Source organism: Argiope bruennichi, chromosome X2, assembly GCF_947563725.1.
Source record: "Argiope bruennichi chromosome X2, qqArgBrue1.1, whole genome shotgun sequence".
NCBI lineage: Eukaryota > Metazoa > Arthropoda > Arachnida > Araneae > Araneidae > Argiope > Argiope bruennichi.
This window is the reverse complement of record NC_079163.1, coordinates 23,402,419-23,427,826: the sequence shown is the minus strand read 5'-3', so window position 1 is coordinate 23,427,826 and position 25,408 is coordinate 23,402,419. Positions and strand designations below refer to the sequence as shown.

At 29.2% G+C, this 25,408-nt stretch overlaps 1 protein-coding gene across 5 annotated transcripts in view; it reads right to left on the bottom strand.

Moving 5' to 3' along the window:
- Positions 1-25,408, bottom strand: part of LOC129960212 (long-chain-fatty-acid--CoA ligase 4-like) — an 82,816-nt gene that overhangs the window by 27,423 nt on the left and 29,985 nt on the right. The window contains exon 1 of one of the 5 annotated variants that reach the window (XM_056073451.1): positions 19,642-19,862. The exons of 1 other annotated variant lie outside the window; for it this stretch is intronic. Coding sequence is in view for 3 of the 4 variants with exons in the window: in XM_056073448.1 (XP_055929423.1) it covers positions 6,844-6,862 (19 nt within the window). In the remaining variant the exon portion in view is untranslated. Of the gene's footprint in view, positions 1-3,714; positions 3,734-6,843; positions 6,997-9,157; positions 9,286-19,641; positions 19,863-25,408 lie in introns of those variants that run through there. 3 more of the 5 variants (XM_056073449.1, XM_056073448.1, XM_056073447.1) reach the window with 3 other exon arrangements.

Genomic DNA, 25,408 nt, shown 5'->3' with positions numbered 1-25,408 from the left:
TATTAGTCACCTAATATTCTATTCCCGATCCCATCGTGATACTATTCCATTAACATCAGAATTCCATCCAGAAGTTTCATTAATCAGATTAATATTAACAATTTCTGATGATTCTTCGAAGTCTGCTCTAATATTATTCATTAAACTGTTTATTACATAATACGTTTTTTTAACCCAAAATATGTATTGACCGACATTTACAAACATGATTTAGTTTTGAAAATGTTTAAAAAATGAAAACTGGCTAACGAAATTTGGCTGTTACCTACCTAATAGTTCTGTTAAATATAATTATGATCATGATTACGCAAATAATAAAAAAGGAATATAATATTGTCAGATTAAATCCACTAAATATTTTAAATTATTATCCATTCAATAGTAACTTTAGTTAGATTGTTCATAAATAGCTTGCAAAACCAACGGTGAGCTAGACTCGTCCTTTTTCCCGCAAGGGATTCGTTTATCCCTTTGTTAAATAACTATGTAGGTTATGAAATTAAACATTCTACATAATCATCTTACATATATAAATTTTAAAACTGGCTGAAAATGTGCGGATTCAAAAATGCTATTCTTTATTGCAAGTCAGTTAATTAAGAAAATTTTCTTTTGCCTCTAAATGAAAACACAGTTGGACATTACTTATACTTTTCAAAAATATTTCCTCGGTGATTCATTAATTGTTATAAAAATGTGACAAAGATTCAAATATGTAGCGCATTGGCTACCATTGAAGCCATTTGACATACGATTCACAAAATCTCAAGCCTATGGTTCACACAATCTCTTATTCACTGTCTACTATAATAGAAGAGGAAGAGTCATTTTTTAAAAGACGGGAATCACAGGTGAACCAAAGAACTTGTTAATCAAGATAGAGAATGGAATCAATTTTAGATTTCGATCTTATTTAACCACTTGTGGTGGTAGGAAATTCACAGGTGCACGTGCCAAAACATTCCACTATAATTCGCTATGAAGCCACACAAAGTATCCGATACCTTATAAAAATCAGAAAAAAGATTTATATCTTCTTAATGAATTTTCGACCTGAGATTATGCTCCTTTAAATTATATTTCGACAAACTATCTGTATCGATGGATCGCGAACATCATTTTTACTCCTGTGACAATTGCCTGCTGACATGTGTAGCACGTTCCGGCGATTCTGCGACAAAAACATCTTGATGTGCGTGAGACGTCTTTCCACATTAGGTGATTAAAGGCAGATGTTTTGTTTGACATCTCACCCTTTCAAATCCCGCTTAATACTGCTGATACTATCCCCATACCGATTAATAAACCATAATACTTAATGTCACTAGATCAACACAGCTGTCATTTGCGTGTGATAAGTATCAATGTAACTTTTGATAGCAGATTTTAAAATTACTTTATAATAGAAGTTTTACTATTTTATCCACAACATTTATTTAATAAAAGGATAAAGTGGAATATATTAATATTCTGATTTCATAAAAATTCATCTACAACCAACAACAAAAACATATCAAACGCTAATAGGAAATGTTTAGCTGAATTTGAAAATAAAACAAGGTTATCAATAAAAAAAATTACCTTAAGCAATAAATTAGCCTCGATTTTCTTCGAAAAGTTAAATAATCGATTTTGAATTCACGAAGAAACATGGACAATGGAGTAAGTCAACACGCCAATTGGGCCGTAGCGATTTCAATTTTAAACATTAATCCTACGATTGGAAACTTTTTTTTATTAAAAAGATATATCTTAAAACGAAAGTTGGGGAAATAACTGTTATTCGTTATCTTACGAAATTTCAATGAATAAAAATTATGCCATTGTTACGTAACTGTAAGGTTTAAGTTTTCTAAATTGTTATTCTAAAAAAATTAATCGATTTCGAATAATATTTCGAATAATTATTCAAAATTATAATTATTTGTGAGTGTGCTTTTATTAAATTGATGCCCATGACATAAATGAAATTCAAGTAATCATAACAAAAGGTGAAAATGATCATAAAAAAATTCTTAAATGAATTTTCAGATGAATTGCTCTTTCTTAAATAAATTACTCTAGATAAAGTTTTATTACTAAATATCGACCAATTTATTAAAAAATAATGCTGTGATGCTTCCGTATTTTTAGTTGTTAAGAATAGTGCTATTATCGGTTGTAAAATCACTTTTTAGAATTCTACTTCGTAGTGTTGTACATTTTCCTTTGTACTAGAAAACATGCGATATATTTTGATGCTACCATAATTCAATTTAGAAATTTTTTTTTCCTATGTTAGATTAATTCTTTTTAAAGCTATACATAAACTATTTGATTTTGATCTTAAATATACGAGAGGAATAAGTTCATAACTAAAACAAAAAAAAAACTTAAAAAGACACTACACAGAATTTTAAAATCATCGACTGATAAAATTGAACTAACTAATAAAATATCGCAGGTCAAGAGTTTTAAATGTACTCGATTTTTTTTTATTTTATTTAAAGAGAAATCGCTCGTATCAACTAATAAACTTGCTATGTATAGGCTTAAAAATGTATAAAATCAAGCTTGGTATTAATAGTTTTTGATCATTTTGCCTCAAACACAGCGTGAATTTCAAATTAACTTTTGAAATATCTCATAAAATAGACGAATTTCTCAATTTTTTTTATAAACTAAAAATAATAAAAAAGCATGGACGAACTAAGTTGCTCGCCTTCTGATAAATTGGGTCATAAAAACAGCAATATTTTTTACAAATTAAATAAAATGCAATCCATTTTAATTTTGAAGATTTAATTTATGGAATAACACATTAAGAATATATGTCCTTAACTGTTCTCAATGCTCTACTTTACGCAATTCAAGAACTTGAACTCATTTTTTTTTCTTCCACAGATATAGTTCAAGATCATAGCATAGAGATAACCATGTCCTCCGAGACTATTAACTTCGCGGTCTTGTTATCAGACGAAACGCTCGAGAACTGAAAAGTACAGTTTTCTAATCAGATGACAAATATATTCGTAAATGAACTTTACCCGTTACCAAAGAAGCACGTGCTTTATGAACTAACGAAACTTCGACTCCCTCACGCCATGATGAGATCTTTTTAAGATATCAATGAATGTCAAACAATAAATTTCTATGTTTACAGTCATCGTTGTTATGTAACCGTTTTCGATTCAAAACCCACTACTATAAAGATAGACCCATCGAAGAAAAACATGCGACTAATTTATTCAATTTTATCAAGGTTATTCGTTTAAAATTTGTTGGTAGAATTTATTTTCACTTTCTCTTTTAATCGATAAAGATAGCTTTGCATCAAGGCTAAAATGCAAGAAAACAAAACATGTTAAAAAATTTTGCAATAATTAATTCATTCATTATGTTAAATAGATTCTTAAAATACATTCCAAATTAGAATCACTCCTAGCAAGAACGGAATGTCTAAATGTAATTTTATAACTAGTTTCCCTAATTCAATTATATTCCTCACCGAGTTCAACATTTTAATGCTTAGATTAGCAATATTCTTAACATTTAACTAAATTCTTCATACATATCTAGAGTGAACGAAATATTTTTCGGTTAATTATCATGATGCTAATAATTAATAAATTAAGAGACAATCCAAACAATTTTCAAATAATAAAAATAGTTTTAAAAAGCTTATAAGCTATTAAATGTACTTTAAAGTTTTGTAGCTAAAGAAAAACTACTTACCCATTCCAACAGAACCACACTGTTGCTTTAAAGAAACGGAACGATAATAACTAAACTCCGTAGAACCACAAACGAGACATACTGACACGCAATTTGTTTCATTAAAAGGTATACATTTGCGCATAGAATGTAGAACGTAGTAGGTTGCACAAGACACGCGTGATTGAATTCCTTATAGCATTAGTTTTAGATCCGATTTATTAATATATTTTGGAAACTGGATTTATTAATTCAGGAATTCTCAGAATTGACAAACGGCTTAGCGCATTCATCGCCAAGAGAGAAATCTGGAATTACAAGCAAAAGGCTTCTATGCGCTAGAATTTGCTTGCATACCATTTTGGAGTGGATTCCCCGCTGTCTCCATAAATTCTCAGACTTGACAGCCAGCCAAACGCATTCATAATGACGAGATCTCGCAATCTAGAATTTTCAAAACAGGCTTCTGTGAGATGGAATTTGATTTCCATAGCATTTCAGATGAGTTGGAAGTATTAGATGTTTGGAGAGGACGTTCATTTTATTTATAAATAAATTGTCAAAAGCGACTACAATTATTTTATCTTTTTTGAGTTCTCATTGAATTCGTCTGTAGCAAAGACCGCGTTCAAAAAAATTGTGAATGACATGAATTCTAGATTAGAAATACAGTATTGCTGATTGAGTTTGGTTATTATTTATACGCATGAGTTAAGTATTGTGTGCTATAAAGATGATATGCAAAAAGCACCAATGCTCCATTTGAAACGGTAATCGCTGCTTTTTCGCTCAGGTCAGTTTCGGTAAGAAAATTCCGAGTACTCTTCTAAAAATGATAACAGCAAATTGCAATGTAGCAAAATCTTAACTCAATACCGTATTAGAATGCAGTGATGTGGAAAGAATTGCTTTACTATTAGGGCATTTTAAAATAAATTTACTAAAATTCTTGATGAAAAGAATCTTTTCTTGAATAGCATACAGAAAAATGGAAACGAATTCCCCCCTTTTCTAAGCATGTCATCCATTTCATATAAGTGGAATACTATAAAAATTTATGAACAGAAAATGAGACTGTCCCTGACGTTTGATTACTTGAATGCTGTCTAACCTAAATATTTCATAAGTAAAATATGCAATATTTTATTCTAAGCAAAATAAATTTGATTAAACAAAAAGGTGAGAAAATACACTTAAAATATTTATTATCACAATAGGAGTTAAATGAAAACGGTCTTCAAGACTTCAGCATCAGTATACATAAACTTAAAAGCAAGATTCGGTTTTTGAACGAGATTAACGTAAGAGTTTTCTTTTCCACAAAACTCCAAGCTACTTATTGTCTGTATGTGAATTTGTATTTACAAGATATATAGTTTTATATTACGCTAAATTCATCAGTAATCATTAGATATTTTTAAATAAAAGTAATCAATAAGAAACAAATGTTTGTTAAAGAAAATCATTCTAGTCCACAATTTCAAAAGAAGCTTTCTCTAAGTAATTTTGGGTGTTCTCAAAATATCTTTCCAATAGGGAATTCTAACTTAGTAACGCATTCTAATAAAAGTATTAGGAAAATAAAGAGCTTACTATATTTGCTTTTAGTTAATGGCTGTTTAATGAGACTCGGTTAATGACTGTTTAGTCATTACTGATGAATTAGCTCACAGTTAACGATTAGTTATCGATTCATTCATGTAAAAAATTCAAAGTGAAATTTTTTAATGTGGAACGCGGAAAATGAAATTTAATCTTACAATAATCAAGGTAGAAATCTTATCTGAATTATTTCATACGATTTCATTTGCTGCATTATTATATACCAGTTTATAGTAAAAATTCTAATTGAGCATGAATTTTTTTTATTCACGCGGATGAATAAAGAATATTGCAAAAGTTGTCAACCTATTTGTAAACTCTGCATCTATATTGGCTTGACGTTAAAGGGTTAATAGTCATCGAGCTCGCATATTTTGAAGAATTATATATAGATTGTGCCGGAATTTATGATCGAAAAGATTCTTATTTTTTTTTTATCCTATTAATACTGCAAATATTGCTGCATACACCTCATACGAAAAAATGTACACGAGTATAAGAAAATTCCCCTCATACAATATACGTTTTCTCAATATTCTTAAAGCTCGCAGCTGTACTGAAATAGATTAATGTAAAATTAATTAATAGATTCGGCTTAATATGGCTGTTTCTAATTACGGCATAATTCTATTCTGAGAACGAAGATATTACCACTCTTTTAAATGAAGATTTAAATTTGAATTAAAGAAGTGCAATACGATTGAAATTTCAGAACTTAAAATTTATTTTTAAATAGTAATTCAACAACAATACATTTTATAGAAGAAACGACAGTATTTTTTTTTTTTCTACGAGAGTGAAAAATATTTTAAAGGACTAAAAAATTGAAATATATTAATCTCTCAATGTTTTGTAAAAATATCAAATCTTTGAAAGAAACACTTTTGAAATCGCAATTGCCATATGAATACAAGATAGAAATGAATATAATAGATGGCGATTGTGTAACTTAGTAGCTAATACTCTCTGCATGCGCTATTTTCAAAATTTTGACATTAGTTGACTCAAGGACGATTTATGAGTATCAACTATAGAAATTCAGCTTATTATAATTTTTAAGATTTATTCAGCTTTAAGTACTTAAGGAAATATTTGAAAATAAATGTCATGATCACCATATTGCATTTATTTCACTGCAGTGACGCGTTTATATCCAATAATAAAGTAACGAATGGATAATAACGTTATGCTATTGCTTTGAATTTTACATTTAAAAAAAATATTTAACGCTAGATATGAAAAACAGATGCTTTCAAAATAAAAAAGCAGATGCATAGGAACAAAAATATGAAGTTAAAAATGTTGTGTGTGCTGATAAAAAACTTAAAAGTCAGCCAGTAACTTTACGGCGGTAGTCTTTAATTCATGATGAATAGCGCACGAAATATTCTGAAGCCAATGGTTTAGAAATTTAAAGCGTAATCTAATAAATGCTATTAATTATTAAAGGCATTTAAATTATTGAAATATATCAATCAATTCGAAAGAACTAATACATAAGAAGCAGAAGTATATAAGTATATATATAAATTCGATCGAATTCCTTACCTGCATTTGCAACGGTCATACCTAGACACAAATTTATATGTACGTATATTGTTCCCTCTATAGAAAACAGATTTTCTGTCGGAGAAAACTGGAGCGAAGGCAAAGCCGGCAGAATCCCAGTGATTGTAATTTCAAAAAGAAGGACCGAGCCAATTTTCCCATCTGTCTCCAAATTAAACTTGAGACCTCAGTGACGTCACTCAGCTCCTCCCCGGTGAAAATTGGATAATTTGAAAGCATTCACTGGAAAACTCATGAAACTTTATACTTTGCCCTTGTTACTGAAATATCCCCCCCCTAGTAAATACTTGGTTAAGTGATGACATATCTACAGCTTAGAAATTTTCTATCATTGATAAACCGATTCTAAAATTGGAAACTTCAAACCAATTTCTTGCGATATTTTATTATCAGTGATAAAAATCTTTCATTTTAGTATCAAGAATCAAGTCATCAGATGAGACTTCACCCGGTGAAGGTCACTATTTTTTCTTTGTTTCAAACTCTAAAGTTTCTTTTAAAGGACTGTGTGTAAACACATTTGGTTGTCTAATTTAGTAGAGAAAGAGGCTTGGTCGAATGCCATTTCAATATCAGAATTGCTAATTTCTGTCACAAAGAAAAGATGTATAAAACCAAGTAAAAGAAGTTTCCTAAATATTTATTCAAAATCATGTATAAGTAAACTTCATTCATAAATGAGCAAAAATAGTATGAATTGTTTTTCACATTCTTAATGAATACCGTTTTAATGAAATTTTGAAACCGAATATTACGAAAGAATTATATTTACAAATATTAATGATGTTCGGTCTTTGTTTAAAAAAGATTATAAACAGAGTTTGTTCTTTCTGCGATAAAAGTGAGAGTTTAAAATGAATTTTGTTCCAAACGATTAATCAAAATTCAGCATTTAATATTTTTTTAAGTATTTAAAATAATATTCAATTTTTGAATCATTAAAATTATCGATGCAGAATTCTTATAAAGTCTGAAGACATTTTTTTGTATACATCAAGACTTGCTATTTAACTGGACACGTGCAAGTGTTGGATATAATAAATCAATATAATTTCAAGAAACTTTACTCTGGATATGCTATAATTTAATTTTTGTAATTTATAAATAAACACAACAAAGATGCGTTGTTCTTTTGTCAGAAAGATAACCATTTCATTAATATTTAATCTTTTAGAAATTAAGAAGTCAAATGTCACACTACCTAGTTGTTTATCTGCAATCATTAAACTTCGAACTTAGTTTCCGTGCTTAATAAAAACTCAAATTAAGCAATAATAGTTACAACGTACAAACAAAATATGCAACTTGAAAACGAAAAAAAATAATAAGTTTGTATAAAAAGTTGATTATCTTGATTTCATTCACATCGTAAATTATGTTTTCTGCCTCTATACTCGCCATTTCTAAGTTGGTCAACCAAAGAGTGAAAACTTCCAATCAGTCTTTCAAATTGAGTGAAATATTAAAATAAATCAACTGTCATTTAATGACAATATTGCCGACGAATGTTTTATTCTGCTAGAACTGACGTGAAGATCTAGGTCGCGAAGACGAAACTGATCTAAAGCATTTTTAGAGCGACTATTCCGTTACTGAAGTTCTTCGCAATAGGAAATTTCTATACGTCATTTTTTCTTACAGATAAAAACACAAAGACCCTATTTCTCATTTGGGTTTTGTAAATAATGCAAACTCAATTTTTGATTTTCGTAATTTTTCTCTATAATTCAAATTCATCTGCTCGAAATCGTATGTTTGTAAATTTATAACTTTAAATCAAAATTGAAAATTCCTTTTCAGTTATTATCTATATAAAATGATTACAAAAGATTCTTGTTTTGCAAATATCCGTTTACCAATCTGCGATTTGAAAAATAATTTTTTTTCCAGGAGAAATGATGATTAATAAAATCGAAGATTTATAACATAATTAACTTTTTTTGCTTTACTCTTTTGACTTGTACAAATTTGTTGAGTACATCTGTAGCACTACATTTGAAAAGAAAGGTTTAGTTTTGGGTTATTTTTATAGTGCAATAGTTATATTTGTTCATACTGTGCTTTACTCTGGTAAATTAGAAACGCATTTATAGCCTTCTGGCGTTAATATAAATGCCTATGATCTATTAAAAACATGTTGAATAAACAGATACTAAAATGATATTCTTCTTAAAAAGTTCAAATTCATTAAAATATAAAGCATTGGAAAATTACAATCAATAGATCAATGCAGAATTTAAATTTAAGAGTTATGAAAATAAGCAGAGATGATGAAATCCAAAGAACGAATTACCCATCTCATGTTCCATTTCCAAGCACTGGAGAAGCGAGAAAGGCTTTTTGCCATTCACAAGACTAATGGAAGCCGAACAGACCTCTGATGAGGTTCTCGAAGCTTAGTTGCTTGTTCATATTTTGGTGCTCGATTACAACTCCGTGTAATAAATAAATAAATCGTTCATAATCTTGATTTTCATTATTGTTGGATGAATGTCGCACAAGAGCCTGAATCAAGGGTTATTAGACACGGTCTAGAATATATAAATGAAAGAGCCAGAAACAATAGAACACAATCTCTTTTATTCAAAACATAAATGATCGAATACTGGGAAGATCATGATTATTTCTTTTGTGTTCTAGAGTCTTTCATTCAACACGTATTGCGACTTTAGATTATCAAAGGAAGGCGTGTTATTTAACGATAACTGTATAATAATGAATAATAACAGATTATCAATGCAGGAGAGAAGTTATTGATTTAATAACTATCACCTTAGAAATTTACATGTAACTTATTAATGTTATACTATGAAAGATTACATCAATTAATGAAAATAAGGCTCGGTTTATGCTTATAGCTAAATTAACTTAACGTTCCAATTAGTTGGAACAGTCCTAATATGCTTATAGCTAAATTAACTTAACGTTCCAATTAGTTGGAACAGTCCTAATTTTTCTTTGCGCAGTCTTAAATAAATGCTCCGGATTTGTTCCAATTTTGAATAAAGTGCCCCGATTTATCCTTATGCTTACTTACAATGAAATTGATTGCATTAGACACTTTTTAAATAACGGGACTGTGTTTAAAAAAATTTGCTTTTAAGCATGTTTCTGCTATTATTATTTCTCATCAAAATTATGATGCAATAATCGATAAATCATTAATTATAGCGCACCTTGCATCCTTTGAGGATCTTGTAGAGGGAAACCAATGTCAAATGAAGTCCTAACTTCTACTACTCATAGAATATGGCCAATCTATTTTTAAAGTATTTTTTTTTAATGAAAAATATTTTCTTTTAAATGAATGAATATATTCCAATTTATTGTTTTTAATTGAAATTTGCATTGATCCACAGTTATATGCTTTGCGCGTATGAGTATAAACCACTGGGATTTTCCTATTATTTAGCTTACCATTTTCATTACTGATATCTGATTTTCAAGTCATTTACTCCTCAAAATGATCACAAATAGCAATTCATCAGTTACTGATTATTATTCACACCTTTATTCACCTTTTTAATTTCGATTTTCTGAATAGTGATTATGATTTTAAAAAAAATGCCATAACCTGTGCGAAACCTAATGAAAGAACCTCAAAATGCAGTTTTTTTAATTATTATTTTCTATCATTTTACTATACAGATGGCCAAAAAGACCAAGGGAATCTATTTTTGAATCTATTAGATTAGATTCAATTTTCCCATTAACTTTTCATTTATAACTACAGGAGGATAATTAGGAGCAGACATTGTATTTCTGAATCCTGGTCGAATGACACACAATCTTTGAACTACTACTTTTATCCTCATATTTCTTCGTCACACTATCTCGAGAAAATTTCATCCTCCAAATATTAACATCCGTTTGTACTGCATGTGAAGTATCTCCTCCACCTGGTGTGGCGCGGAAGTATGATGAGAGGTGTGCCTATTGAGATATCGCCTTCGACATCTGACCAGGGGGAAATTTAGCGAGATTCTTCTTAAAATAATTCTCATGATGCTTCAAAACTAGAGATTCATCAAGCTAAACGAAAGATATTTGTTTGAAGCAAAGCCTGATGCTCTGTTATTAACCGCTTAACTGTTTTGCCCGAGTTACGTAAGTCCATCGAATCATTATCGAATTTTAATAAACCATTCATAACGATTATAATTCAATATTAATATTACTTCTATTACATAGATAAGTCGAGTATTCTACGGATTTCCATTTGAATCAAAATAAGAAAATATTCCCAAAATAGAAGGAGTCATCTTATTAGATAGTAAATAAAATGAAACAGTTAAAGGGTTAAAGGGCAGCGTAATCTGATGGTGAGGTATTAGAAAAACTTCAAGTTCAAAATCCGATACTATAATAGATCCGCCGCGTATGTGGGCCTGGTGTATATTAAATATTGATGTCGAAAGTGAAAGTCCACCCGCTGATGTGAATGGAAATTATGAAGAGTGGTAGTGAATCAGATATTTTCGTTATCTAACCACGTTTCAAATTTACGAATTTCATCTCAAAATAGTCCTTGTGTATCTTTAAAATAGGTAGTCCAGTTTTGAAGTTACATTTAAATTTGAGTTTCAATTAAAAGACAAGGATGATACCCGACTCTTCAGTCGAGCCTCAGCTTTTACATCATGCCATTTGGAGACATTTGAAACCAACGAATATAACTTTCATGAGACTTCCTCGCAGGACGAATCTCTAATGCAATTGGTCTCACAAATTCGAAACTCCTTTTGCGAATCCGAAATTCTGCAATCCGAGACCTCCATTATCCATTAGATCACTGAAGTCTGAAGAAGAATGTGGTTATTCAAAAACTAGAATTTTCGAATTTTCATCTAGGAAAACTTTGAAGGATAAGTGATGAAACTACAAAAAAAAAAAAAATGATCTGAAGTTAATTAAATTTCTCAAAATGTTAGACCGGATTCTTAGTATGACATTAAATATTGGAATTAGAATAAAAAAATTAACCGAGTTTAAAATAATAGAAAAATATTGCTTAAATCTGATTTTCAAATTGGCTGCATATCCTTTTTTTTATATTTTGCATTTATGATAGCAAAACTAATATTTCTGAAATCAATTTTTAGTACAATTTGATTAAATAAATAAGCTGTACCGACGAATTCTGAAAAAAAGCTTCAATTATGATACTCAAAATTGAGCCATTCAACTAATAATCCATTTGAAAATAGAATCAATTCACATGTCATTACGGTCAAATGACAAATGTAATTACGCATGTCATTTAATGTCTAATTATGCGTTCGTTGCCTTACATTTTTCCTCATACAAGACACGCAATGAAATCCAAGATGAAATTCGCCTGACTTAATGTGTGTCTTGAATTAATTTCCCTATCTTTGAGTTGTTAAATACTGGAGAGCACGATATCCCTAAATTCGTCTACTTGATTAATACAAGAGTTTTTTATAATCAGTTTTCAGGATTAACTCATCAGGACATTTCAGTTTTCAGAAAGTATGAAAAAGGATTTGATTTATTGATTGTTTATTTAATAATATGCAGTGTGTTTCTTAAATCATGGAGTAAATTTTAAAAATATTTCTGCCGCATAGAAACAAGTCAATTTTTTCAATAGAAAATGGAGTCGGAAATGTAAAAGGGAAGTTTAGTTTAGTTATATTAACGTCCCGTTTTAAAGCAAAACTAAGGCTATTTTGGGACGGATCTCGCAATGTTGCACTGAGACCAGATGACGAGGACGACACCTGAGTTGGCACCTCCCTCTCTACAGTACACCGCACCAGCGGGAGAACGTTTGGCCCGGACGTTTAACGTGCACCAGACCCACTTACACGACGGTTCTTTGGTGGAATCAGATCTCGAACCTGAAACCCTACGGTTCCGAAGCCGAGTCCTTACCACCAGGCCACCACGGCCTGAGAATGCAAGGGGGAATTAGTACATGACTTTTTGTCTGTGAATTAAATAAAAGAAAAGAATATGTCAAATAAATATAAATCAGATTTAATGGGATAAAATTTATAATTGTACAATAAAGCTCAGTTGCTTGTATAAGAACATTACAAATTGTATGGAGCTGGACAAATACAATAATGGTAATAAGGCCATAATATCAACAATAAATCTTTAGAATACTTAAAGTAAGGTTTCAAATTGCTTGCTGTCCGTAGTTATACATGCTTCTAATGTCATTCATTCAATTGGATTATTATGCTATTGTTTATTCAATTAAAATTGTGTTGTACATCTCATACAGTGTATTTTTTTTAACTTAAATCATTGAGAAAGACATTCTTGTAGAGCTTCCTTCCTATGCATTTCTGTTTTTATATAGATTCAATTACAAAAATGATGTATTCTATGTGCCTGACTGACCCTTGAAGTTCGTTTCATAACTTTCAAAATATCATATAACTTTTTAGGGATAGAGTCTTTTCCTTGAATTCAAACTTTATAAACAGTAAAAAATAAGCAAAGGCATTTTATTGAAGTGTATTGTATCTAATTGGAATAAATGAATATTGCTATAAATTATTTTCCCTTCGGATATTTTTTAACGATTAGAATTCGACATTATTTTTGCATTAACAGTCAAAATTGTTGATTCTACAGCTTGATTTTGACAATCTCACATCCGAATTATCACCTCCGAAGCACTTTTATTTATCAAATAAAAGTGCTTCATGTATTATTTATAAAATAAAAGTGCTTCATATCAGTAAATATGGATTACATAGTTATAGAAATATTAATCATATACAGTAATATACGCAGAAGAAGCGAAAAATGAAAGCAGGAAAAAACAAACAAAAAAGGAAAGAATACCTTGGAAAATTACTCAGGAAGAGAATATCATGTGAAATTTCCCTTCTGATTAGTAATATTCCACGGTATTCCTTCCTTTTGTGTGTCTTTAAGTGTTTCTTTCTTTTTTCATTCTCGATGTTTTCGACTTTCTATAAGGATTTTATTTTTCCTGATAGACACAGTTTATGGGTGAAATAGAAATTATCTTATATTCCATTGCATTTTTTTGTATTGTATTTCCATATTTTATATGTATTTTTAATCGCCTCCTTTTCAACTTCTTGTATTTGTGTTTTACATATCTATCTGTGTAAATTAACCAGTTAATTGTTTTTAACGAGTATACTCGTCATATAGAAAGTACAACATTTTACGTTGTGACGAGTTTATTCGTCAGGAGTAATAAGTAGTGACAATTTGCAGTTTGAATTACAAATTTAGTAAAAATTCAAACATATTCGTAAATTTCAAGATGTTTAAAATATTTTGAAGCCTAGTCGAAATCAGAGGAACAAATTAAATCAAAGGAATTATTAAAAACTATTTTTTTAAAAACTCTGCATATAACATGAATTGTTTTTCTTAAATGTATCGATGTGTTGCATTCGTCATCCCAGAAGCAACTAGGCAATCATAAATTGTTTTAGACTATTCAATAAATGATGCAACTAGTAATAAAAACCGGGATGAGGATCCTTTTGTATCCTTTTTACATGTTTTCAAGAGGCGGCAATTTTTATGGTTCATATGCAGAAAAGGAATGTTAGTTTAAGTAAATAAATAAATGTGGTTATTGAAATAACAAAAATAGAAGTCATTTCATTACAACATAATTTCATATTACACATACTCTGTGTTTGACGAGTATACCTGTCATCGCTAAATTTTTGTGACACAATTGAGATACGCATTTTCTGAAGAGGTCGAAACAGTTAACTGGTTAAAACGATCACCAAAGTAACAATTTCCTCTGTTTTATTAAAAATATATACTTCTTTACAAAATCACTTTTATATTGTTGCAGATATATTTTACAAGCCAACTGTTCATGAATTATCATTTGGGCTGCTTTTATAAGTGCAACAAACATATTTACCTATTTATATGACTCTAAAAATTGATATAAATAATTTATTTTCAGAGTTTTGATTTTCCTCCATTTGTAAGATATATTCACATTCCGACGGGCTCATTTATTGAAAAGCACTTATTTATTTTCATAAAATTGTTATGAAAAGCATTTTATATTCCCAGGTGACGAAACTGATTCAAAACCTCTAAGAAACGATGGTTTTTTTTGTCTGTTTTAAAAAAGAATAAAATGAATTATGAAAAAAAGTCTTTATGAATGTGTTTACGTTTTCGTCTCACATTGGCCTCATTCAGTAACTGGTAATTTCGTAATATTAAGACAAACAAGTTTTTAAAGTAAATTATTTACGACTGGAGAATTTTAAATTTAAAAATTCTAATAACTGCTTTGATAAACTTTTAATAAACCTCAAATAATAACAAATTCCAGAAAATCTAAATGTTTGTGTAAAAATTGTTTGCTGTCAAAAATGTCTCGATAAAGGTTTTTAAAAGTTATTCAAACATCCTACCTATGAAAATATACTTACTTTTAATTAAATTTTTTCTTTCATTTCGACCTTATTATTGTTATGCGACTTTTAATTTGTTTTGAAATCTATTTAAACAATTGGCATTTGCTTGGTATCCTATCGATTGCTTAGACAATTCAAAGAATCAGGTTAAAAAAAAGTTTTTTTTTTTCCTTCGGAATGAATGTATTAATAAAGAAGAAAGAGTACGACAAGAAGTCATTCGTATGTCTTGAAAAACAATTTGTCGTTTAGGAATACAGGCGATTAATCGTTTTTCCCCTGTTAATAATATAAATTTTTGCTTTCGACTCGAGATAAATGTATTGGGTTAAAATGAAATAAATCGCAGCTCAAAAATTCATTCAATCAATAATGAACATTTTTTTTACACATTCAATTTTGGAACTAAATCCATTGTCATGCTATCTAAGTAAAGAATATTGTCGAAAGGAAATGGCAATCATTTTTATAGAGAATTCTCATTTTTCAATCATTTTTATAGAAAATTCTAACATATTATCTATGTTACAGTAATTTCAAGAAAATTTATATTAAATTTATGTCATATTTCGAACTTATATTGTTCAAAAATGGATTTTTCATCAAAAAGAAACTCAAATCCGATGTTGCATCATGCGATACTGCAAAAGATAATTCTAAGTAGTAATTACATTACAATAAAATGAGCTTAAATTAGTATATCTCTTTTTCCAAACTTCCGCAGCAAACTAACTTAAGCTTCTAACAGATTTAGCGCTACGAAAATAAGGGTTAGTACCTCGACCCTTTAAGATTGTATGAGATTCTGCATTTGCCTATCTAAAATTTTGTTTTATATATATTGATTAAATTCAAAAATGGCGAATGTAAATTTTTCTTTAATAAAATTTTCGGCTTTTACAATTTTTATTCAACGAAATCCAAATGGATTTCAGATCATGTTGATAATAACATCACCACTGAGAAATCATCTCTTTAATATTATTCACAGCGGATGGAATACACAATTAAAATTACGTCCTTTATGTTTACGATTATGACAAAAAAAATGGTTAAATCATAAATGGCGTAACGTTATTTAATACTAATCATAATAAAGGACCACTTGAGAAGCATTTCATTAGGGGGACCAGAGATAGTTGTAACAAGGCCAAATTGTAACACTCACTTTACGTAGAGGTTTTTGATATTCTTAAACAGAATTTTCTCTATACATGATTCTACCTTATTACACAAGCACAGTTAGTGCCCAATGAATGAGAATCTATGCACTCCATTTCATTTTTGTTCTCCCTTTTATTTCCTAAACTTTAAGATAAATTAGTTGGTTTTTTCAAAAATATTCATACTTATTTATTTCAAACATTTATTAAAGTTTAAAAAACTGCTTTAATTTTGCTTCTGATCAAAATATTTTTCAATCTACAAAAATGCCCAAAACTATGCGATGGAGCAAGTTTTAATAAAATAGCGGGTTAAATTGTAACATATTACAATTGTGGGACTTATTCCTGATTTATTTGTAATTCACGTAGTTGGACTTTCTGTTTTAAATATTAGCATATTCCTTCAAAGATCCAATCTCTCTCAAAGGATTCGCTTAGGAAAGATAATAACAAAGGCTCACTTAATAAAAATTTCTCATCCTAAATGATCTATCTGCAAAAGAAGCAATTGATAAAGAAAATGGTGACATAAATAATAAAAAACGAAAACAAGAAAAAAGGATAAGAAAAAAAAAAAAATGTGAGGTTAAAAAAAATCCAGAAGAAAAACGAAGAAGATGATTTTGAAAAGAATGGCCTTAGCTTGCGGAGATTCGTGCAGTAACTCTGACAGAATATTATATAAAATTAACATTCCGTATTGAAGCGACGTTAGGTTTCTTTTAGGATAGACCAGTGGTTCTTAACCTTTTTAAGCCGCGACCCAAATTTGAGAAATATGTTCATGTTTTTAAAAAATCTTCAATCCTACGATGATGATTTTTTTAACTTACAAATTTTTTATTTATTTTTTTAATAATAAAGATAAACAAAAGTACTTTTCGATCCAAGGAAAATTTAATTAATAATCAAGTGTTTTTAATAATTTTTATTGACCAAATTAAAATATATTTATAACTTTTTGAAAATAATTGACATTTTAACTTATTCCTAAAAAAAAAGAAATATCAATACATATGTTAAGTCTTTTAAATTTGAAATGCAAGTCATACAGTTTTAATGAGAACCTTGTGCTTGAATACATTTTGAAAGATCTTCAAACCTCGGTTGAATGCTTGTCAAGGAGCACCTTATATCTATTTCAGGATTTAACTTGTTCCGGTAATTGTTTTTGATTACACACAGAGCCGAAAAACCAGCCTCACACATATATGTTGTTGAAAAGGGCAATAATACTTTTAGGGCTTCTTTAACAATTATTGGCTTTTCGGTTTTTAATTTTAACCAGAAAGCACATAAAGATTCAGTGTTTTTGTAGAAATTGTATCGAAATGCTTGGTCACTTTGTATTTCTATTAATTGCGACTCAGCGCGACCCAAGAAATATGCTTCGCGACCCATAGTTTAAGAACCGCTGGGATAGACCATGTAATTTTGAACAACATTCGGATGACGCGGAGAGCATCAGGGCTGACAACCCTCTTTAAGTTTCCACACCACATCAGCGGGCCTACTTTTGGTCCCCACAGATTTAGCGTACAACAGGGCGGTTCTTCGGTGAAAACGGGTATCGAACCGGATACAATCCAAACCCAGAACCAAAACATTGACAATAGACCACCGCAGCCGGCACATCTCATGAAGGAAAATGGGCTCAATGCTTAATGTCGAGTTTAAAATGTGTGCGATAGGAAACAATCTATTGTTTACTTGCGTTTACTATAATTCTGATGCAAAATGGCTTATGTTGATTGGTTGAAGGATTTTATCTTTATTTTACTGTAAATCATTTGCAAACATTTTTAATCACCATACCAATGCAAATAATTATCAAATATTTTGTGAATTTTAATTTAATAAAATAATGGGGGAGGGGAATAAATTTCAGTCATTATTGCTGTTATTGTTACAACTTGCCCCACGTTTATTATAACTTCCTCTATATCCGGACTGTATCCAACTGTAACAACCGACAAGCTTTGAAAATTATTTCTGATGCTAAAATCATTAAAATCGTTGTATGTTTTTCGATTCATATTATAAATCAATAATTAAGCTATTAAAAATAGTTATAATCAAATAATCACTAATACATTAAAAAATATAAACCTTTTTTCAAAAATTGTTACAATCCCACTTTCCCCAATTCATGGCTATGATTAACGAAGTCAAAAAGTAGTGGAATTTGAGTATAATAATGACAGTATTCAAAAAATGCTCAATCATTTACATATATTTCAATATGTTGTTACGTTAGAAATAAATTCAAAGTGATTTTAAGAGAAATTACCGTAAGAGTAATTTAAGAGAAATTACCGTAAGAGTACCGTAAATTATTTAGTGTCTACTTGTCTCACATTATGCATATTTGTTATTGCAAACTTGATGCCATACAAACTTACATTTCAGAGAATCAGTATATATATTTAAATTATTCAATGTAATAATAAATATTAAGAGTTATTGATAAAACTATTAATTAATATTTAATTACCCTAAATTCAACTCTTTGTTTACAGAAATAATTTTTCATACAATAAGCTCCCAGTAATAGTAGCGGATAAGCAAATGAATAAGGAAGCGAAGCAACAAGAAAATACTTTAATTAGTATTTACAGTAGGGAGCTGCATATACAATTATTATTTAATTAAAAAAATAGATTTCTGCATTTACAAGTCGTAGGTCTATTTAAAAAAAAATAGCTTTTTTATTTTTTTTTTCAGTGTGAAAACACCTCTTATTTATCCTTAATGAAAGTTACATATCTATATCATTGATTTATCTATACTTTGTAGAAGACAAAGATTTATTTTTAAAAGTTAAATGAATGATTTAAATATGAATTAAATCATAGAATATAAATGAATTAAATCATAGAATATAAATGAATTAAATCATAGAATATAAATGAATTAAATCATAGAATATTTCTTTCTTTCTTTACTTATTTTTCCCCCAGCATTTTTACAGTATATAATTGGAAAGATTTTTTTTTTTTTTGTAAATTAAAAAAAAAATTAGAAAAATAAATTAAAAATTAGATTACAAATAATTATTATTTCTAGATTCATTAAACTTTTAAAATGGAAGCTAAGATATTCAAATTAAAAAAATCTTTACAATTCTCCGTAATTCTTTAAAGTAACTACTGTACTGTAATATATTTTCTAAAATGAAAAGAAAAAATCCTACTTACTTTTGACTCATAGATTCAACAGAGAAGATTCAAATTCAACTGTTAGTCACACATAAAAAAGTAATGAATTGACGAAAAAAAGAAACATTAAATCGAAACACAAATGCGTTTTATCATAGTGAGTACTGAAATCTATCGCATGATAAAAGAAGAAACAACACAAAAACAATGAGTAAAAGATGCAACGTAGTAACCCGCGTATTCGGTATCTCTTCAACTGACGATAACCATTAAAACGTTTGGACAATCCCACCGTTTTATCATTGTGCGACGAAAAGGCTTGACCAATCAAGGTCGAAACACCTTCGTGACGTCACTGGAAAACAAACGCGACGCGCTAATATTGCCTATGGCAGAACAGGTCTGTTATTATTTTTCACATTGAAACGTCTTTTTTATTTCTCTCTCTCTTTCGCTTTGTTTGGCGGAAATTAACCGGGAGCGATGGGATTGAATTGCCATTAGTGAGTTTTGTTCACTCTTAATGTGGGGCACACACAATATATATATACAGGGTGTTCATTAATTATTGTCGGGGTTTCCGTACCTCATAACTTTCGAATAAAAAATATTACGCAAAAACCGATTACGTATTCGTAAATTACAACTCAAAGAATTTTATTAATGATATTAAAGTGTAAAGCTTGCATAATTTGCACTTTGTAGGCATTCAGCTGAAGGCGATTATGTATTCGTAAATTCGCTGAACAAATTTTGACTTATGATAACCGTGCGGGTTCTCCGAGCCTCATATTCTACAGTTATGTTTATTCACTTTTTCTGACACATGAAAAGTGGATTCGTCACTGAAGAACCCTTTCCGAAGGTAATTTTCATCATCCTCAATTCGAGTCAAAATTTGTTCAGCGAATTTACGAATACATAATCGCCTTCAGCTGAATGCCTACAAAGTGCAAATTGTGCAAGCTTTACACTTTAATATCATTAATAAAATTCTTTGAGTTGTAATTTACGAATACGTAATCGGTTTTTGCGTAATATTTTTTATTCGAAAGTTATGAGGTACGGAAACCCCGACAATAATTAATGAACACCCTATATATTGTATGTGCCCCACATTAAGAGTCTCTATAATATAAATTTTGTAATTTTTTCCCTCATAACTATATATATATTTACTGACTACAATGAGATTTATTGGGTTGAATAGATCTGATTGTAATTTTTTTTTCTAAAATAGAAAAAAAATTATTTTATATTAAATAAAATATTTTATTCTCCGAAATTAAATAATGCAAGCAGAGATAAAATACATTGGTGAAATATTTTATGTTAACTAAAAGAGAAAATGGTCCACTAGACAATATATTTTACACTTATTAAAAATTTTTGTTGATTTTTATGTATTTTCAGATAATTTAATTGGAACGTCAAGAAGACAAGATTGAGCATTTTCAATACCATTTCTTTCTTCCATTAAATCGAGGAGATGAAACTATCGAAAAAACAGAATGAGATTTGTGCTGTATATGTAAAAAGAGCAATACCTGAAAATATACTTTGGATTTTGTAACTTAAAAATTGAAGAACTTTGAATAAACCTCGTCGTCAAATGACCAGAAGTTTTTAAAAGATGAATATAAACTTCAAAAGTCAATAAATTATTATTGTACTAATAATCTCTGTAAATTTCGCTCATTTGAAAACGTTGGAATACTTAAGAAACTAAATTTTTAATTTTAGAAGTATAGTTTTTCCTTAGTAGACGTAAGCAAGACACATATCAAATACAAAATTAGTTTAGTTCAGAAAAGAGTAAAGTAACTCTCAAGACAGTTCTGTTTGAGTGATTTTTATTCGTTATCTTTTTTTCTGTGGAAAAAATCTTGCAATCCTATTCATGTAGGAAAAATTTCTCGTGACAAATAAAAAAAATTCTACAGGGAAATAAATTGGACAAATTCATTTTAATTAAGTTTAAACAAAAAAGATTACAAATTTGCTTGGGAAATTCGTTATCTTTTTACTCTGGAAAAAAAATTTCGAAATCTCATTTACATAGCAAAAAATTGCCATGTCCTGAAATGCGCATATCTATAGGGAAATAAATTTTAAATAATGTTTTAAAAAACTATAGAATTACTTAATGAAATTCCATTGAAATACAGCATATTTCAAAATTATTTCCTCGATTACACATAGTTCATCCTGTCTAGTAAATAATGACTAAAAAAAAATACAAAAATTAAAAATGGAGCTAAAAACTTTTTATGAGTAATAATTATTCTGTTAGTCTATCCTGGTCACATAGACACCATCTAAGCAGTAATCAGTTCACTACTATGCGAAGTATTCTTTAAACATTTGCAATGCTTTTACTGTTGTTGTGTTTACTGCCTCTACAGTAAACGCAATGCATTTACTGTTGTTGCGTTTATTGCCTCTACAGTAAACGCAATGCTTTTACTGTTGTTGTGTTTACTGCCTCTACAGTAAACGCAATGCATTTACTGTTGTTGCGTTTATTGCCTCTACAGTAAACGCAATGCTTTTACTGTTGTTGTGTTTACTGCCTCTACAGTAAACGCAATGCATTTACTGTTGTTGCGTTTATTGCCTCTACAGTAAACGCAATGCTTTTACTGTTGTTGTGTTTACTGCCTCTACAGTAAACGCAATGCATTTACTGTTGTTGCGTTTATTGCCTCTACAGTAAACGCAATGCTTTTACTGTTGTTGTGTTTACTGCCTCTACAGTAAACGCAATGCTTTTACTGTTGTTGCGTTTATTGCCTGTACAATAAAAACTTTGCGTTTCCTGTACAGGCAGAAGAAGCATTAGCAAAGAGTCTACGACGCATCCGAATAAAACGAAAACACAAGAAGTAATTTCGAAAGATTGAAATAAATGTACACATTGCATAGTATGTACATTGTGACAAACGAACAAAAATCATTGGCTGCGAACATATTTCACATGGTCTGATATAAATTGCATTATCTCATAGGTGTTGCCCTTGTGTCCAACGGAAATTATGTACAGCAATTATGTGCGCAGACAAAACTTTCAATTTCCTGATACATTGTGCTCAATTTTTTCCTGTTGTTGCTTTCAAGGCAGTTGTAGCGGTTTCTAATCTGTTTGATTGCTTTAAATTATTCTGTACTTTTGTCCAGGATGACTTTGTTTACTGTCTTTTTGACTAATATTGAAGAATGTATAGAATTACGTTTTATCTGAATTTTCGAGATACCGAAACTAATTTGCGCTCGGAAGCATGATTTTAAGAGATCCTAATCATGCAAATTTGAATTGCCTATAAGATATATTCTAGTAGTTTTACTTATTGTATCGAGAAATGTAAATTATCATCCTTATAAGATATGCACTCATGACCTTTATTAATGTTCCTTCACTGGGAAAATCGGGAATGTATCTATCCGGCATTTATGTAAAAAAAAAGTGTGGGGGGGATGTAGCTTCAGCATTTCAAAAAGCATCTTAATTTAACAAATTAAAATCATTTATTTGGCACTTTCCTGAAACAATTAATTAGTGTAGGAGGTTACGGGCTGAGCGTTCTAGTATTCATCCGTATCATCGTCAAAAAACATCCGGTATCGATTTCCCTTTCTTTATTCAATCTACCGATTTAGGTAAGATATTTTCTTTAAACTCAGTTAGGCAACATAATTCTGATATATTTTATTAAATTTTGGAAAGTTTTTTTTTATTTAGCAAATAAAAGGCTTAGAGAGTAGAGCAATTTTCATCGAAGATAATATATTTTTGATAAACGTAAAATTTAATCAGTATGTGCATTGTCTTTTAGATAATGGATTTAATCATTACAGTATGTTACATCAATATGTATACAGTTTTTGAGATACTAAAAGAAATTAATCACTACTGCGTGTGATATCCATATGTATACATATTTTACGATGCCAGAAGAATTTATCCATTGCTAAGTGTGACACTAATATGTATATAATTTATTTAAAGTGAATTTCAATTCCTTCTCATTCGAATATTTCAATATTTGAATTCTTTCTCATTCGAATATTTCAATATTTCAATTCTTTCTCATTCGAATATTTCAATATTTCAATTCTTTCGCATTCAAATATTTGAATATTTCAATTCTCTCTCATTCAAATATTTCAATATTTCAATTCTCTCTCATTCGAATATTTGAATATTTCAATTTTTTCTCATTCAAATATTTCAATTATTTCTCATTCAAATATTTCAATTCTTTCACATTCGAATATTTCAATTCTTTCTCTTTCGAATATTTCAATGTTTCAATTCTTTCTCATTCGAATATTTCAATTCTCTCTCATTCGAATATTTCAATATTTCAATTCTTTCTCTTTCAAATATTTCGTTGTAATTTTTTTCATTGCTGACTTTTCCATGAAAATTCAGATAAATTGGAAATTTGGCTACTATCCGTTTTTATGAGGCCCAGGTGGTCTCATATTTGTGATCAGGGTCCAGATATTTCTTTTATCTGGCCCCAATTTTGACAAAACATTTTCGAGCAAGTGGATTGGCAGGGATTAAGGAAGCATAATTGGAAACATATGTGAATGATTAGAATGCAAAACTGGTTGTTACAAAATTTTGGTAGAATAATGGAATAATGGTGTGTTCTTATAGATAGGTAGAATAATCGAATAATGGTCCTCGTTAAAAATTATAAAAATCTCAGAAATGTAAATATTACAAATTCAGAGGATTCAAAATAAAACTGATTATCAAGCCAAATTAAAAAGGAAACAAACAGAGTTCAATTTAGTTTCTATTAAAAACGCATGCAAAAGTACATTTTTATGACATAAAAAAATAAAAGAAGCTTTTTAAGTATTAAAATAAATGAAAAAAAAAGGAATTATTTTCGATAAGATTATTTTAAATTTAGTTTCGTCGCTTAACAAGAAACAATGTGCAACTAAATTTCCCAAATTTTACGATAGGATTAAAAAAAAAGAAAAAAGAAACTTTGTATGAGACAGTTTACTCATATGCTCTTATCTAACGTGATAAAAGTTAGAAATATTCTTTACAAGTTGCGAACTATTTAGCTTATTATTGTTTATTAAGTGATGTTAAATGGTTTTGTTAAACGACGAATTGTTATCATCGCATATACAAATTAATAATAATAATGGAAGAAATTCTCGAAATATTCCTTAATATGCCAATCAAAATGCAATAAGGAAACATAAGAAATAGGAACGTCGTAAAATAAAATATCGCACACAAAATGGGGATTTCTTTTTGTTATTGTTATAAGATTTTAATTTCCTTTTCAGTAAAGAATAAAGGTAGAAATATACAAATTATAAATTAAACCTATGCATTTATAAATAATTCTATTCTGAAATGAAAAATATTTTTTTTTTAAATATTAAAATGTGCACGTTATATTTGCAATTAATTTGAATGAAGCACTTGATCAGCGTTTTCATTATTTATAGAAAAAATAATTGGAAATATGCTTCATATTTGAGATTCAAAGTCTAATTACTGCATTCATTCATTTGAAAAATGGACTATTTTGTGTCAAGAAAATAGTCATTTAGTCAATAGTCAATAGTTTAATCATTAGTCGTTTTGTTTAAGCAAAAGTTAATGGAAAGCACCTAAAAATAAAAAAAAAGTCTTTGAAATATATACAAATTCTTCAACTAGAAAGTGAAATTTTGTGTCTAAACATCTTCAGTAGGGTATTTCGTACTTTACTTTTTGCGACATTTTTTTTTTTCAAAAGAAAGGAAAATATCTGCCGCTTTACTA